At 70.6% G+C, this 13733-nt stretch overlaps 1 protein-coding gene across 1 annotated transcript; it reads left to right on the top strand.

The window, feature by feature from the left end:
• The first annotated feature begins 2606 nt into the window (after positions 1-2606).
• Positions 2607-13509, top strand: TAF1C (TATA-box binding protein associated factor, RNA polymerase I subunit C). Its single transcript, XM_073343268.1, has 14 exons — positions 2607-2737; positions 4644-4737; positions 5140-5249; positions 6621-6716; positions 7192-7262; positions 7754-8004; positions 8490-8615; positions 8858-8975; positions 9543-9614; positions 9982-10117; positions 10225-10353; positions 10715-10892; positions 11662-11799; positions 12109-13509. The coding sequence occupies exons 1-14, from the start codon at positions 2612-2614 to the stop codon at positions 13359-13361; spliced, it is 2898 nt and encodes a 965-aa protein (XP_073199369.1). The 5' UTR covers positions 2607-2611; the 3' UTR covers positions 13362-13509.
• The last annotated feature ends 224 nt before the right edge of the window (positions 13510-13733 follow it).

Here is a 13733-nt window from a genome sequence, read left to right as displayed (position 1 = left end):
CAATGTTATTAGCACGTGTTCAAAATGGGCAGCCCTGCCAAGGCCACAGGTTGTCAAACAAGCCTATCCCCAGCAAAGGAATGTGTGTTTACCGCCATTTACACATGTAGTGAACAAGGTCTTCCAGACAGCAGGAGGAGGAGAGGGCTGGGAATGGAACAATCTGCATTTCAGCAAACTCAAGTAAGGGAAGAAATAGTCCAGAGCTCCCTTCCCCACCACACTCCATGTCGCCTTACTCACAGCTTGAATAAACTTTACTTTGAGGGTAACCTGCAGAAGAATCCACTTCAAAGGTTCACTGAACGATAAAAGCAAGAGGCAGAGAACCCCCAGTTCTCTCTCTTTCACCTAAGAAGACAAAGGCCCCAGCACCTTTGGTCTCCTGGGAGAGATCCGGCCTGAGGAGTGGGTCCATCACCATCTTGCTGGAAGATGGGGGGAGAAGACCAGCTTAAACAAAGCCTGGAACCAAAAGTTGCTAGGTTACGTTTCAGACTTTCAGATGCATGTTTTCACTTTTATTTGCTGGTAACTTTAACTCTTATACTTGAATTCACTTCAAATCCTGTCTTCTTTTGTTTTGTTTTGAATCCAAACCAGCTCAGTGCTGTGTTTGAACTGAACTGTTTGGTAGCTCTGTTAAACTAATAAACTGCTGAATATTGACTCCTTACAGGGCCAATGAACCTTAGTTTCCCTCTGATTGTTCCAGGAGAGGGCTGGCCATTTTAGAACACACGTTTTGGGGGAAACTCGGGCTGGTGAAAGCGTGGATCCCCCCAGCTGTTAACGCCGGCTGGTGGAGGCCAGTGGGAACCTGGTCTTGCGGCAGGCTCCGGGATCCAAAGCCAGACAGAGCCACAGTGGCACAGCAGTGAGAGGTGCTCACGGTCACAGGGTAAGAGGTTCCACAGCCCCAGAACCTGACCACGCCCCATTACCCCCATCCCCGCTCAGGGAGCGGTGCCTGGGCAGGGGCCTGTGGCTATGGCTCAGTCCCCGCTGTGGAGGCCCACAAGTGGTTCACTACCCTGTGTCCGCCGCGCGTCAGGCCTGACGTACTCCCCACACCTAACACACTGGGTCCTTCAACCAGGGGGCTCTGGGCTGGGCCCGAGGGGTTTGGAGGGCGGGAGGGTGGGAGGGCTCCGGCTGAGGGTCTGGGCTGCAGGGTGGGTCCGGGGATGAGAGGTTTGGGAGAGGGCTCAGGGCTGCAACAGGGGGTTGTGGTGTTGTGGGGTGTGACGGTGCTGCCCATGGGAGCCAGCTGAGGTCACTCAGTCAGGGTGATCCGCAAACAGAGCGGATCAGACAAACCCCGAACGCTGGGGGATATTCCAGTACTGGGATTTACCCAGCCAGCCCAAACCAGCTTCTCTAGCCCCTCCCTGGGTGCTCAGACGTCCACACAACGCAGTTCCCTTAAAGTACCAGCCTCCGGCCTCCATCCAGACACATTTCAGAGTAACAGCCGTGTTAGTCTGTATTCGCAAAAAGAAAAGGAGTACTTGTGGCACCTTAGAGACTAACCAATTGGTACTCCTTTTCTTCATCCAGACACACACGTCAAACAGAGGATGATAAACTCTGAAAATCTTATTTCATCATTGAAAAGAAAAGGTTCCCCTGACCCCAAAGGACCACGCCCCAGGTCAAACGATGGTGTGACTCCCTCCGGGATCGGATGGGCAGGATCCCCTGGGAGACTAACAGGAGGGGGAAGGAGTCCAGGAGAGCTGGCTGGATTTCAAGGAATCCCTGTTGAGGTTACAGGGACAAACCATCCCGATGTGTAGAAAGAATAGTAAAGATAATGGCAAGCGACCAGCTTGGCTTCACAGTGAAATCCTTGCTGATCTTAAACACAAAAAAGACCCCCCATCTCCCCCCCCTGGGAGCGACCCCCCCCCGATCTTCCCCCCCCGGGAGCGACCCCACCCCGGTCTGCCCCCCACAGGGAGCAACCCTCCCCCGGTCTCCCCCCCATCTCTCCCCGGGACTGACCCCCCCCGATCTCCCCCCACAGGGAGCAACCCCCCCCGGTTTCCCCCCCATCTCTCCCGGGACCGACCCCCCCCGATCTCCCCCCCACAGGGAGCGACCCTCCCCCGGTCTCCCCCCCACAGGGAGCAACCCCCCCCGGTCTCCCCCCCCCATCTCTCCCCGGGACCGACCCCCCCGATCTCCCCCCCACAGGGAGCGACCCCCCCCCGGTTTCCCCCCATCTCTCCCGGGACCGACCCCCCCGATCTTCCCCCCCACAGGGAGCAACCCCCCCCCCGGTTTCCCCCCATCTCTCCCGGGACCGACCCCCCCGATCTCCCCGCACAGGGAGCGCCCCCCCCGATCTCCCCCCCCCCCCGGAGCGCCTCCCGGCCGGCGGACCCAACAAGCCCGGGGAGCGCCTGACCCCGCCCAGCCGGGCCTGCCCTCGTGCCGGGGCGGGGCTCCCCGCCGGCCGCCAGGGGGCGCCGTGGCGGGTCCGCGCCGGCCCCAGCGGCGCCGCTCTCGCCGCCCCCGCCGCTCCACGGTCCCCGCCGCCGGTCCGGCTCGCGCGCTGATTGGCGGAGCCGCGACTCGGGCCGCGAGCCCCCCCTGGCGGCGGCCCATGGCGTTCCCGGGCTCGCTCTTCCCCGCCGGCTGCCGCGCCGGGCCCCCGCGGGACCTGCCCCGCCCGGCGCCGCTCGCGGGCTGGGGCGGCTACGGGCAGGTGCAGGGGGCCGGCCCGAGCCAGGTGAGCGCCGCCCCCCCGGGCTCCGCGCCCCCGCCCCCCCGAGTCCCCCCCCCCGGGCTCCGCGCCCCCGCCCCCCCGGGTCCCCCCCCCGGGCTCCGCGCCCCGCCCCCCCGGTTCCCCCCCCCGGGCTCCGCGCCCCCGCCCCCCCGAGCCCCCCCGGGTCCCCCCCCGGGCTCCGCGCCCCCGCCCCCCCGGGTCCCCCCCCCGGGCTCCGCGCCCCGCCCCCCCGGGCTCCGCGCCCCCGCCCCCCCGAGCCCCCCCGGGTCCCCCCCGGGCTCCGCGCCCCGCCCCCCCGGGTCCCCCCCCGGGCTCCGCGCCCCCCGCCCCCCCGGGTCCCCCCCCCCGGGCTCCGCGCCCCGCCCCCCCGGTTCCCCCCCCCCGGGCTCCGCGCCCCCGCCCCCCCGAGCCCCCCCGGGTCCCCCCCCCGGGCTCCGCGCCCCCGCCCCCCCGGGTCCCCCCCCCGGGCTCCCCGCCCCCCCCGAGCCCCCCCGGGTCCCCCCCCCCGGGCTCCAGCCCGAACCCCCCCCGGACTCCGGCTCCCCGCCCCCCCCCGGAAATCTCCCCCCCGGGGCTCCGTGCCCCCGCCCCCCCGGGCTCCGGACTCCGGCTCCCCGCCCCCCCCGGGCTCCCCGAGCCCCCCCGGTTCCCCCCCCCGGGCTCCGCGCCCCGCCCCCCCCGGTTCCCCCCCCCGGGCTCCGCGCCCCCGCCCCCCCGGGTCCCCCCCCCCGGGCTCCCCGCCCCCCCGAGGCCCCCCCGGGTCCCCCCCCCGGGCTCCGCGCCCCGCCCCCCCGGTTCCCCCCCCCGGGCTCCGCGCCCCCGCCCCCCCGAGGCCCCCCCGGGTCCCCCCCCCCCGGGCTCCGCGCCCCGCCCCCCCGGTTCCCCCCCCCGGGCTCCGCGCCCCCGCCCCCCCGAGCCCCCCCCGGGTCCCCCCCCCGGGCTCCGCGCCCCCGCCCCCCCCGAGGCCCCCCCGGGTCCCCCCCCCCGGGCTCCGCGCCCCCGCCCCCCCGAGGCCCCCCCGGTTCCCCCCCCCGGGCTCCGCGCCCCCGCCCCCCCGGTTCCCCCCCCCGGGCTCCGCGCCCCCCGCCCCCCCGAGCCCCCCCGGGTCCCCCCCCCCGGGCTCCGCGCCCCCCCGAGCCCCCCCGGTTCCCCCCCCCGGGCTCCGCGCCCCCGCCCCCCCGAGCCCCCCCGGTTCCCCCCCCCGGGCTCCGCGCCCCGCCCCCCCGGTTCCCCCCCCCGGGCTCCGCGCCCCCCGCCCCCCCGAGCCCCCCCGGGTCCCCCCCCCGGGCTCCGCGCCCCCGCCCCCCCGAGCCCCCCCGGGTCCCCCCCCCGGGCTCCGCGCCCCCGCCCCCCCGAGCCCCCCCCCGGGTCCCCCCCCCGGGCTCCGCGCCCCCCGCCCCCCCCGAGCCCCCCCCGGGTCCCCCCCCCCGGGCTCCGCGCCCCCGCCCCGGATTCCCCCCCCCAGGCTCCAGCCCGAACCCCCCCCGGACTCCGGCTCCCCGCCCCCCCCGGAAATCTCCCCCCCGGGGCTCCGTGCCCCCGCCCCCCCGGGCTCCGGACTCCGGCTCCCCGAGCCCCCCCGGGCTCCCCGAGCCCCCCCGGGCTCCCCGCCCCCCCCCGGGCTCCCCGAGCCCCCCCCGGGCTCCCCGCCCCCCCCGGGCTCCCCGAGCCCCCCCGGGCTCCCCGCCCCCCCCGGGCTCCCCGAGCCCCCCCGGGCTCCGCCTCCCGGACTCCCCCCCCCCGGGCTCCAGCACCGCCCCCCGAGCCCCCTCTTCGGACTCGCCCCCCCCCCGCGGGCTCCAGCCCGAACCCCCCCGGACTCCGCCCCCCGGGTCCCCCCCCCGGGCTCGGTGTGCGTCGTGCGGACTTGGGGGGGGCTGTATTAACCTGTCTGCGTTGTGTCCCTCAGCCCCAGGAGAGGTTTATTCCGCTTCGCAGCAAGAAGGGCGAGAGATGGGCCCCTGCCGAGGCGTGTGCCGTGCCGTTCCTGTCCCCCAACACGAGTGAGAGCCCCCCGGCCAGGCCCCGAGTAGAGGGGGGTTGGGGGCCCTACCGGGGAGGGGCCCAGCTGGCCCCAAGCCCAGCACCACAGGACCATTTGTTAATTAGTGTCTGTGTGGGGTGGGATGGGGCCTGTGTCTTGTTTGCCCTGGGGCCTGTCCCCGGGGCCCCTGATCTCTTCCTCCCCGTAACCCCCTGAGGGCCTGGCAGAGCTGCTCATGCATGTCCGGAGGGTGGGGGAGGTAGCACTGGGAGGGCAGGGGGCTTCTCAGCGCTGCCCCCAGCCCACCCATGGTGGCGTATGCCTGGCCCCGCCCTGCCTCCCTCCCCCCCGCTGCCCAGGGTTGTGATGCGTTCCCTTGCCCGCTGCGGTAACCGCCTGGCCCTGCCCTTCTCTCTCGCAGGCTGCCGTGTCCCCACGCTGACACCCCACGACATCCTCTACGTGGGGCAGATTCAAAGGAAGCGCCAGGCCAGCAAGACTGGGGGGGCTGCCCTGGACTTCACAGGGCAGGTAATTCCGCAGGCGGCGGTGTGGCCAGGGGGTCTCCCTGCGTCCCTGCTCCCTGGGCAGGTGGGGTCCCCGTGGGCTCGCTGGACCCGCTCACTGTCTGAGCCCTGAGGAATCTGTGGCAGGGCCCACACCCCAGCTCTGACCAGCCGGGCACGCCAGGGGGCTGCCTCTGTCGGTTTGACGGCTCCCCAGGGCCTGTGCTGAGCCCCAGCTTGTAAACAGGCTCTAGGAGGATCCCTTCTGTGGCCAGACCCCCCCCTCCCCGGGGGCCACTCTTCCTCCAGGGTCGGCCAAGTGGCCTCGAGACAGCCCCTGAGCTCCAGCCTTCTGCTCCACCCCTGGAGCCCTGCCCATGAGTCCCGTTGAGCCAGGCTCTGGGCAAGACATGTCCCCTCCGCAGGGACCGACGCCCCCCCCGCTGGTTTCCAGCCCTTTCCAGCCGAGCAGGGTTTGACAGGTGCCTGGAGCCTGGCCCTGGAGGCCTGTAAGGCAGCCCAGTCTGGGCTCCTGTCAGGGCCCCACCCCGCCAACTGCTGTAGGATCCCCATGCATCTGTCCTGGGTGAGAGCCGTGTGTCTCTCCACAGGCCCTGGTACCTTCCCCCTGTGCTCTCCCGCCCGGGCTTTGGGGAAAACCGCCCTCTTCTGGGTGGTTGGTTTCCAGGTGTGACGGTCCTGGCCCCTGGCGCTCTCCTGTCTGATCCTTCAGTGATATGCCCAAGAGCAGCTTTAACCCCTCTGTGCCCACTGGGGAGCAACCCCCTGGCAGGCCAGGCACTGCCAGGCGCAGGGTTCAGACAAATATCATGGAGGGCCCAGCATGCTCTGCTCCACAGACTGGCCCCATTGCATGCTGGGCCCTGTCATCTCTGCGCAGCAGGTCCCTAGTGGGGCTGGGTTGGGAGGTTCCCCGTCCCCATTGACCTTGGTACTCCTGTGTCCGGTCCTCCCGGTTGTTCCCGTAGCGCCCCCCACTGGTGTGGCAGGGCAGGGCTGTCGGAGATGCCAAGGCCAGAGGGGTCACTGCGCCCTGCCCCCCAGGAATCCCTGGCTGAGCGCGAGCGGAGCTGCTAGGAAACTAGCCCATCTGGATGTGCAAATGGCTGGCGGTGGAGAATCCCCCCCGGTCACTTGCTCCTCGCCGTTAGAGGCCGACGCCCTATCACTTGTCTGGCTCCAGCTCCCAGCCCCCGGGTCGGGTCAGCCGTCCTCTGCCCGGCTGCAGGGCCCAGCTCCAAACCCACGTGCTGCAGCGCTGGGGGCAGAGCCCAGGGACTGGGCCAAGGTCCCGCAGGGAGTCTGGCTGGGCTGGGCACGGAACGTGGTCCCCCCAGGCCAGGCCTGTCGCACTGACCCTGCCTCTCCCTGGCAGCTGGCTCACTTCTTCCTGGATCACCCCGAGGAGGCCTTTGGCGCCATGGGGCAACTTCTTCAGGAGCACTTCTCCCTGGGGGAGGCGCAGCTGCAGGTGAGCGTCCCTCGCCGGTCCTCTGCTCCCCGCCGGGCCTGACCCAGAGCTGGGGAGGGGCAGCACCCACCTCGCTGTGTCTGCTCCTGACCCCAGCTGTGGGAATATCCCCCTTCCCCCCCATCAGTGCTGTCATACCCGGGGGCCCCGCTGTGCTGGGTGCTGTACGGACACAGAGCAGAGGCGCTGCCCAGCCCCCGGGGCTCATGCTCAGAGATGAGCTGCGGGAGCCGAGGAGACAGTGGGGCAGTACAGGCAGCACGGCGGGCAGGGCTCCTGCTGGCATGTGTGCCCTCCGCCCGCCCCTCATGCCCCCGTACCCCTCCCGCCCCTCATGTGCCCTCCACTCATCCCATGCTCTCATTCCTTTCCCCCAGCGCGTGTGCCCTGGTACCCCTCCCCCAGCGCGTGTGCCCTGGTACCCCTCCCCCAGCGCGTGTGCCCTGACCTCGGCCTGTCCCCTCCCTCCCTGCAGAGCAAGGCGCAGGAAAACACCATCTCAGTGAAGACCCTGGTCCAGGAGCTTGGCCGGAGGGAAGACAGGCGGTGAGTGGTGCCCGGCCTAAGCAGGGGCCCTGCTCTCTCCCCTCTGCTTGGGGTGCCGTGAGCACAGCCAGGGGGTGCAGAGCCAGGCGCGGCGCAGGGCCTCCAGGCATCGGCTGTGTTGGGCAAGGACAGCACAGGCCCTGCGAGCCAGCACCCCGGCCAGCGCAGCAATCAGTGCTGCTCCTGCGTGGCCCAGGGCGGCTGGGGAGACCCCACAGAAAGTCTGGATTGCTGGGGAGAGGCCGGGGGCTGTTCCCAGGGCCTAGACTTCCCCTGCCTCTGGTGCCCAGCCCCAGTGGGGAAGGTTTGTCTGTTACACAGTCTGGGTGGGGGGGCGGCAGTCTGGGGGATAGGGTCAGTTTGTGGCACTAGGGAGGAGCTGTTTGGGAGCCCCTCCCTGCACGTCTGTCCTGTGCAGCACCATCCCTGCTGCCAGGCTGGCTGGGGAGGGGCAGGGCTGAGCTGTCCCTGATGCCCAGCTGTCCCCCCAGTGACTGCCCCTGGCTCCAGCCCAGCCCACGGCTGCGCTGGTTCTCCTGCCTGTCCCGGGACTGGCTGTTCGAGGTGCCCCTGGGCCTGCTGGCCGAGTGCGTCCACGAGGAGCTGGCCCTGCAGTGGGCGAAGCTCCTGTTCGACGACGCCCCGACTGGGGGGGCACTGGCTTGGCTCCCCACTGAGGACGTGGCTCCTGCCCCCAGCGGCTGCCTGGTCTACCCAGGAGGGGAGGCCATGAACCTCCTCTGTATCCTTCTGCAGACAGGCCGGGCTGGCGGTGCTGGTGCAGGGCGCTGCTGAGGGTGGCCCCAGCCTGGGGGGCGGGTGGGGGAGGCAGAGCTCATTGCTAGGGGCATCAAGTCTCTGTTGCACCCCTGGGGATGGGGGGTTTGATGGCCAGGACCCGGCTGATCTGTCACTGGTGATGGGATGGGTGCAGCTGGGCTCCATTGCTGGGGAGGCTGGGGGCTGGCATGCGGGGGCTGTAAACTGTGCCTGGGCTGGGGGGCTTGCTAGGCTTGCGGGGGGCTGACTGTTGTCCCCGGGCTGGGGGCTGAGCTGGGCTGGTAGGTTGGCTGTGTTGGGGGCTGGGCTGGGGGCTGAGCATTGTCTCCATGCTGGGAGATTTGCTGGGCCAGGGCCTGGCTGTTATCCCCGGACTGGGGCTGACCCTCTGGCGTGGGGCCAGCCATGGCCCCTGCAGTCGGTGCGTGGCCCTTGACACGGTGCCAGGTTTCCAGGAGGTGGCTCTGGAGCAGGTGGCTGGTGCCCTTCAGCCCCGCGCCCATGGCTGCCCCGCGCAGTTCGAGCTCAGTGGCCGGGTCCGCCAGGTGGCCACCGCGCAGGTGGCCGGGGAAGGTGAGTGGGGCCCCGGGGAGGTGCCAGGCTCGGCTCCCGGCTCTGCCACCAGATGCTTGTGGCCCTGGAGGAGGGCCAAGCCCCTGGGTGTACGGGGCAGGGAACAGCCTCCTGTGGGGGGGTTGGCTGAGGTGCTGAGCTCACCTGCTCCTGTCCTGGGGTCCCCATCTCACTGTGGGCTTGGCCCCGGTCGGCAGCCATTGCCCCCAGGGCTTACTGCGGCGTCTCCTCCCCACATGTAGCCCTCGTTGGCGTTCGCTCGGATCATCACTGTGGTGCCTGGCGGCTCCGGGCTGGCACCACCCCTGTCCCGCTCCAGGTCATTCGCACTGACGCGCCCGCCTCCTGCCTCACCGTCAGGTACGTGCCTGGGCTGGCCTGGCTGGAGGAGCCGGGAGCCCAGAGGGGCGGAGGGCGACGCTCCCTGCGGACCCCGGGGTGGAGGGCAGCTCACACCCCCTGCCCTGGGCGGGAGCTGACCCTAGGAATGCAGAAGGCGCTGTCTGTTTGCTTCTGCGGTTCAGGGGAAGAAAGGGGCCTGTCTGCCTTCCTCGGGGCCCCAGATCAGCCACTTTGCGCCCGTGGCTGGTGCTCGATTCCCCTCTGCTGGGTTCATGTCCCCCTGCTGCGTGGAGCTCCCTTCCCGGGGCTTTCCCCTGCGGCCCCGGCCCAGGCTGGGCTCAGGGACCCCCGTTCGTCCCAGAGCACCAGTGCGCACGACTCTCCGCCATGGTAACGCCGGGTGTGCTGCGCTGCTGGTCCGTCCCTCCCACCACGGTGCAGCGTGGGAGGTGGAGTGAGTTTGTCGGGCCGGACACAGCAATGAACCCTTTGCCAGTGGAGGCCTTTAAACCGCGTTTGCTGGGCCCGTCCGTCCTGTGCCCGAGGGGGTTCTGCCCCGCACTGACGCTCTGCCCTTCCCCACAGCCCCCACCTCCCCGGGGAGCTGTCCGTCTGCACCCTCAGCGGGGCCGTGTACCTCTGGAACATCGAGACTGGGTAAGGGGGGCCAAGGGCTGGGGCCCTGGGAAGGGGGAGGCAGTGCAGGCACCTGGGGGCCCAGGAGCATGCATGGGCGGGGGGCGGCTGTGGCTCTTCCTAGCCACTATGAAGCCTGGTGCTGGGAGCTGCCTATCGCCCTTCCCCCGCAAACAGCCAGGGACCGGCCCAGGCAGGGAGCCCCATGCCCTGCTTTGTCCCGCGCCCAGGTGAGGTGCTGATCCCTCTGCCCAGTGTCCTCCCCTCCCTTTCCCCCCACACCGGCCCAGGCAGTGACCCCTGCGTCCCTCCGTCCTTGGGCTGGCCCAGCGGTGATCTCCACGCTCCCCACCCGCTGCCGGCCCAGCGGTAATTCCTGTGTCCCCAGGCTGCAGCGACTGCGCCGGGACCCCGAGACGGCGTTCTTCCGAGAGGCATCCCCGTGGCGCTGGAGCGAGTTCACCGCCCACCCGCGGGTGCTGAGCTGCGCTGACCGCACTGGCCTGCAGTGCCTCGACGTGCGGGTAAGGCTGCCCGGGTGCAGTGAGGGGGGAGGGCAGGGCTGGGGCTGGCCGGGGCAGGGGGCCGCCCTCCCTGGGTGCTCACGTGCCCTGGTCTCTTCCGGCTCCAGGCTCCCGCCAGTCGCCAGTTTGATCTGTTCAAGGTGGGAGGAGAAGCTGAGTGCCAGAGTGGGGAGCGAGTGATGCTGCCCATGTACCTGGGCAGGGCCCACCCCTGCCAGCACCTCGTCGCCACGCAGGTGAGTGCCCGGGCGGCAGGGTAGGCGACGCTCCAGCCCCTCAGCGCTGGTGGGGAGGATCCTGCAGAGCCCGTTCCAACCTGCGGCTTGGTGCCAAGCTGCTGGGCCCGTCAGCTCCCCACGGCGCCGACTCGGTTCCCAGGGGCAGCTCCAGGGGCCGGCCTGGCTGGGCAGCTTGGCCGGTGATGGTGAAAAGCTGCTGCATGGCCGTAAGCTTGATGGGGATGGGGCTGGGCCATGCCTGTGGGGGGAGCAGGCACTGCCCCCCGGTGCCCTGCCCCCCAGGTTACCGGCGGGGAGGGGAGCAGCCCCGGGGCTCTCTGGGGCGTTCTCACTGCCCCCCTGGGGCCCTGCCCCCCAGTTCTCGGTGTATGTGGTGGACGAGCGCTTCCCCCTGGTGCCGATGCTGCGTTGGGAGCACATGCTGGAGGCCCCGCCCGTCTTCGCCCATCTCAGCCCGGGCCAGTCCCAGGAGAGGAGCCACAAGGTGCTGCTGGGCACCCACCGCACGCAGGAGCTGCTGCTGCTGCAGTACATGGGTGAGCGGGGGCGGGGGGCTGCTGCAGTACGCGGGGGGGTGGGGAGCATGGGGGGCTGGGGGCTGCTGCAGTAGACAGGTGGGCGGGAGGCATAGGTGGGGCTGAGCCCAGGGGCAGCTGCTGCTGTAGTAAACGGGTGAGCGGGGACGGGCGGGGTGGAGGCTGCTGCAGTACACAGGGGGGGCTGGGGGGCATAGGGGGGCTGGCGACTGCTGCAGTACATGGGTGAGCGGGGGCGGGGTGCATGGGGGGACTGCGAGCTGCTCCTGCTGCAGTCCCTGCCTCGGGGGGTGCTGTTTCCTGCAGGGAGGGGTCATGCTGGGGGATGGTATAGGGCAGAGGTCACCAAACTGGGGCGTGCCCCCCTAGGGGGGTGCAGAGGAATGCTTGGGGGGCTCAGTGAGCCCAGGCCAGCCCCCACAGGGGAGGAGGAGGGAAGGAAAGGAACACCACCCAGCCCCACCCCCAACTGCAATCCCAGCCCCATTCCTGGCTCCGGCAGGAGGAGGGTGCGACCCTGAAAAGTTTGGGGACTTCTGGTGTAGAGGGTTCTCTGGGGCGTGTGTACATGTCAGTATGGGGGTTCCCCAGAGCCAGGGTGCCCCTCCCCTAGCCACATGGTGCTCTGTCAAGGAGGGGCTGAGTTACAGCCATGGGGGAGCAGTGCGGGGGGGGTTGGGCTGGGAGGGATCTGGGAGGTCCAAGGGGGGGGCAGTGCGGGGTGGGGGGCGAGCTCCCACACAGCTTTTCACACACCCCTCTCCCCCAGGTGGCAGCCATTCGGCCTGCCAGCTCGCAGGGCCCCCCCGGCGGCTCCATCCCATCTACCAGGGTCTGCAGCACCTCCCCACACAGGTGACCCCCCAGCAGGGCCTGCTGTGCCAGAGGCTGACTGTTCCCGCAGCTGGTAGGTGGCTGGGGCGAGGAGAGGGGGGCTGGGGGTGAGGGTGGCCTGGCATGGAACCCCCCGTGTCCCAGCAGTCCCAGGCCCACATCGCTGGGGTGCAGCCAAAAGGAAGGGCCCTGGCTCTGACCTACCTGTGCCTCTGATGGGGGGGCTCCAGAGAGCTGGGAGGGGTTGGACAAGGATCTCGCCTGCTCTCTGGGGTGGGGCTGTGTGGGCCCAGTGGGGGTCTCCCCTAACTCTTTGTGCGGCCTATGGGGGGCTCTGTCCCCCGCCACTGCGCTCAGCCCCCTCACCTCCCTTTCTCTGCAGGTGTGACGGCTGCCCACGCCGGACAAGGGCCGCTGGAGTCCTTGCTGGTTTTCCAGCTCTCCGAGGCCGGGGACCTGTTTTACCAAACCCTGCTGCACGAGCCGCCGGCGGAGAGTGAGTCGTCGGCAGCCCCCGCCTCGCCCCCGTCCCTGCCAGCTCCTGCTGCAGCCGGCCAGCCCTCACCCACATGGGGCGCCTCCATGGGCTCGGGCGGCGAGGAGAGCGGCCGCCTGCCTCCCCTGCCAGGGACCATCTCCGAGGGCACCGCCGATGCCGGGCAGGCAGCAGCCCTGGAGGAAGCCAGGCCCAGCGTGGGCCCCAGCCCAGCAGCCGCTGCCCGCTACGGCTGCTGGCTGAAGGCTCTCATCAGGGACTGGAGCCGGCTGCCGGAGCAGAGCCAGCCCCAGGCCCCACCCACCATCAGCCAGCGGCGCCTCTTCACCCGTGGGGAGCTGAGCCGGCCGGCCGGGGACGGCGCCCCCTACTGCCGAGCCCGCCAGCTGCTGCGCCAGGCCATGTGGGAGCGGGGCTGCCTGGCGCCCTGGGCCCTGGGGCCGCCCCCCGCCCCACTGGCCATGCCGCACCTCGTGGAGCCCGGGGCCTGGCCCGACGACCTGAGCAAGCGGCTGACGGCGTCGTGGGCGGGCGGCTGGGGCGAGTGGTGGGAGGAGAAGCTGGGCATGACCAGGGCCCACAAGCTGCACGTGCTGCGGGACCGGAGACGGCGCTGGAAGCAAGCGCGGGGCCGCCGCAGCCTGTCGGGCAGCTTCACCTCCTCCGTCACCTACCAGTCCGACTTCAGTGACTTCTCCGCCGGCAGCCAGCCCCCCGGCCAGGCCCGCGAGGAGCAGCAGCCCCCGGCCCCCGTGTGCCACCAGGACCTTTCCCCACCACGGGCGGGATGGGGGGCCGTGCCCTCAGCCCCGGGGCAGTTCTGGCCGGCCTCCCCACTGGACAGCAGCTCCCAGCGCAGCGGGCAGGGCACCCAGGAGGCCTGGGGCAGCCAGGACGTGGAGGACTCCTCCCAGCTGCTCTCGTCCCAGACCCTGAGCTCGCGGGGCATCCCCAAGGAGCGCAGGAAAACCCTGCGGGACTACCTGGCCCTCTTCACCGAGCCCGCCCCGGAGCCGCTATCCGAGCTGCCTGCGAGCCAGGCCTCCAGCCTGGGCAGCCAGCACTGGGGCCCCTCCTCCCAGAGCCAGCGCTCCACCGTGTCGCAGCCCCGCCGCAAACGGCCCCGCATGGGCTTCTGAGACCCACAGCGGGGGGGTGCTGGGGGCGTCATCTGGATGGCCGGAGGTCTTAGGGGATGGGGAGTGCTGGGACGGTGTCTGCCGAGCCACGGCCTGGCCCCCTGGGGCTGTTGGCCGGTGCAGATAACTCAATAAACAGGGAAAGGTAGCACCTGGCCATTGTCTGCGCCATGGGGATGGAGCCCGCCTGTGGGGTTTTCTGGAGCAGTCCTGACCCCCAGCACATGGCAGGAGGTGCATGGGGCCTGTCAGCCGCTGCGGTTTCTCCGGCACCAGGCAAGGTGGGCAGAACGCCGGCATTGCCTGCTGCTGCCATGCGCAGGGGTGGGGGGGAAGCTGAGCTGGAGGTGGCAGGGAACTGGGGCTGTGGGT

Source organism: Lepidochelys kempii, chromosome 5 (genome assembly GCF_965140265.1).
Source record: "Lepidochelys kempii isolate rLepKem1 chromosome 5, rLepKem1.hap2, whole genome shotgun sequence".
Lineage (NCBI taxonomy): Eukaryota > Metazoa > Chordata > Testudines > Cheloniidae > Lepidochelys > Lepidochelys kempii.
Note: the sequence above shows the minus strand (reverse complement) of the source record. Positions and strands in the feature narration are given on the sequence as shown.

What these genes read in the sequence shown, in the direction of transcription:
- TAF1C (XM_073343268.1), top strand. Translation starts at nt 2,612, where the DNA reads ATGGCGTTCCCGGGCTCGCTCTTCCCCGCCGGCTGCCGCGCCGGGCCC. An exon ending in GGAGGCCATGAACCTCCTCT is followed by an intron (nt 8,005 to 8,489) that starts GTATCCTTCTGC and finishes ACACGGTGCCAG; the next exon opens with GTTTCCAGGAGGTGGCTCTG. An exon ending in TGCAGTGCCTCGACGTGCGG is followed by an intron (nt 10,118 to 10,224) that starts GTAAGGCTGCCC and finishes TTCCGGCTCCAG; the next exon opens with GCTCCCGCCAGTCGCCAGTT.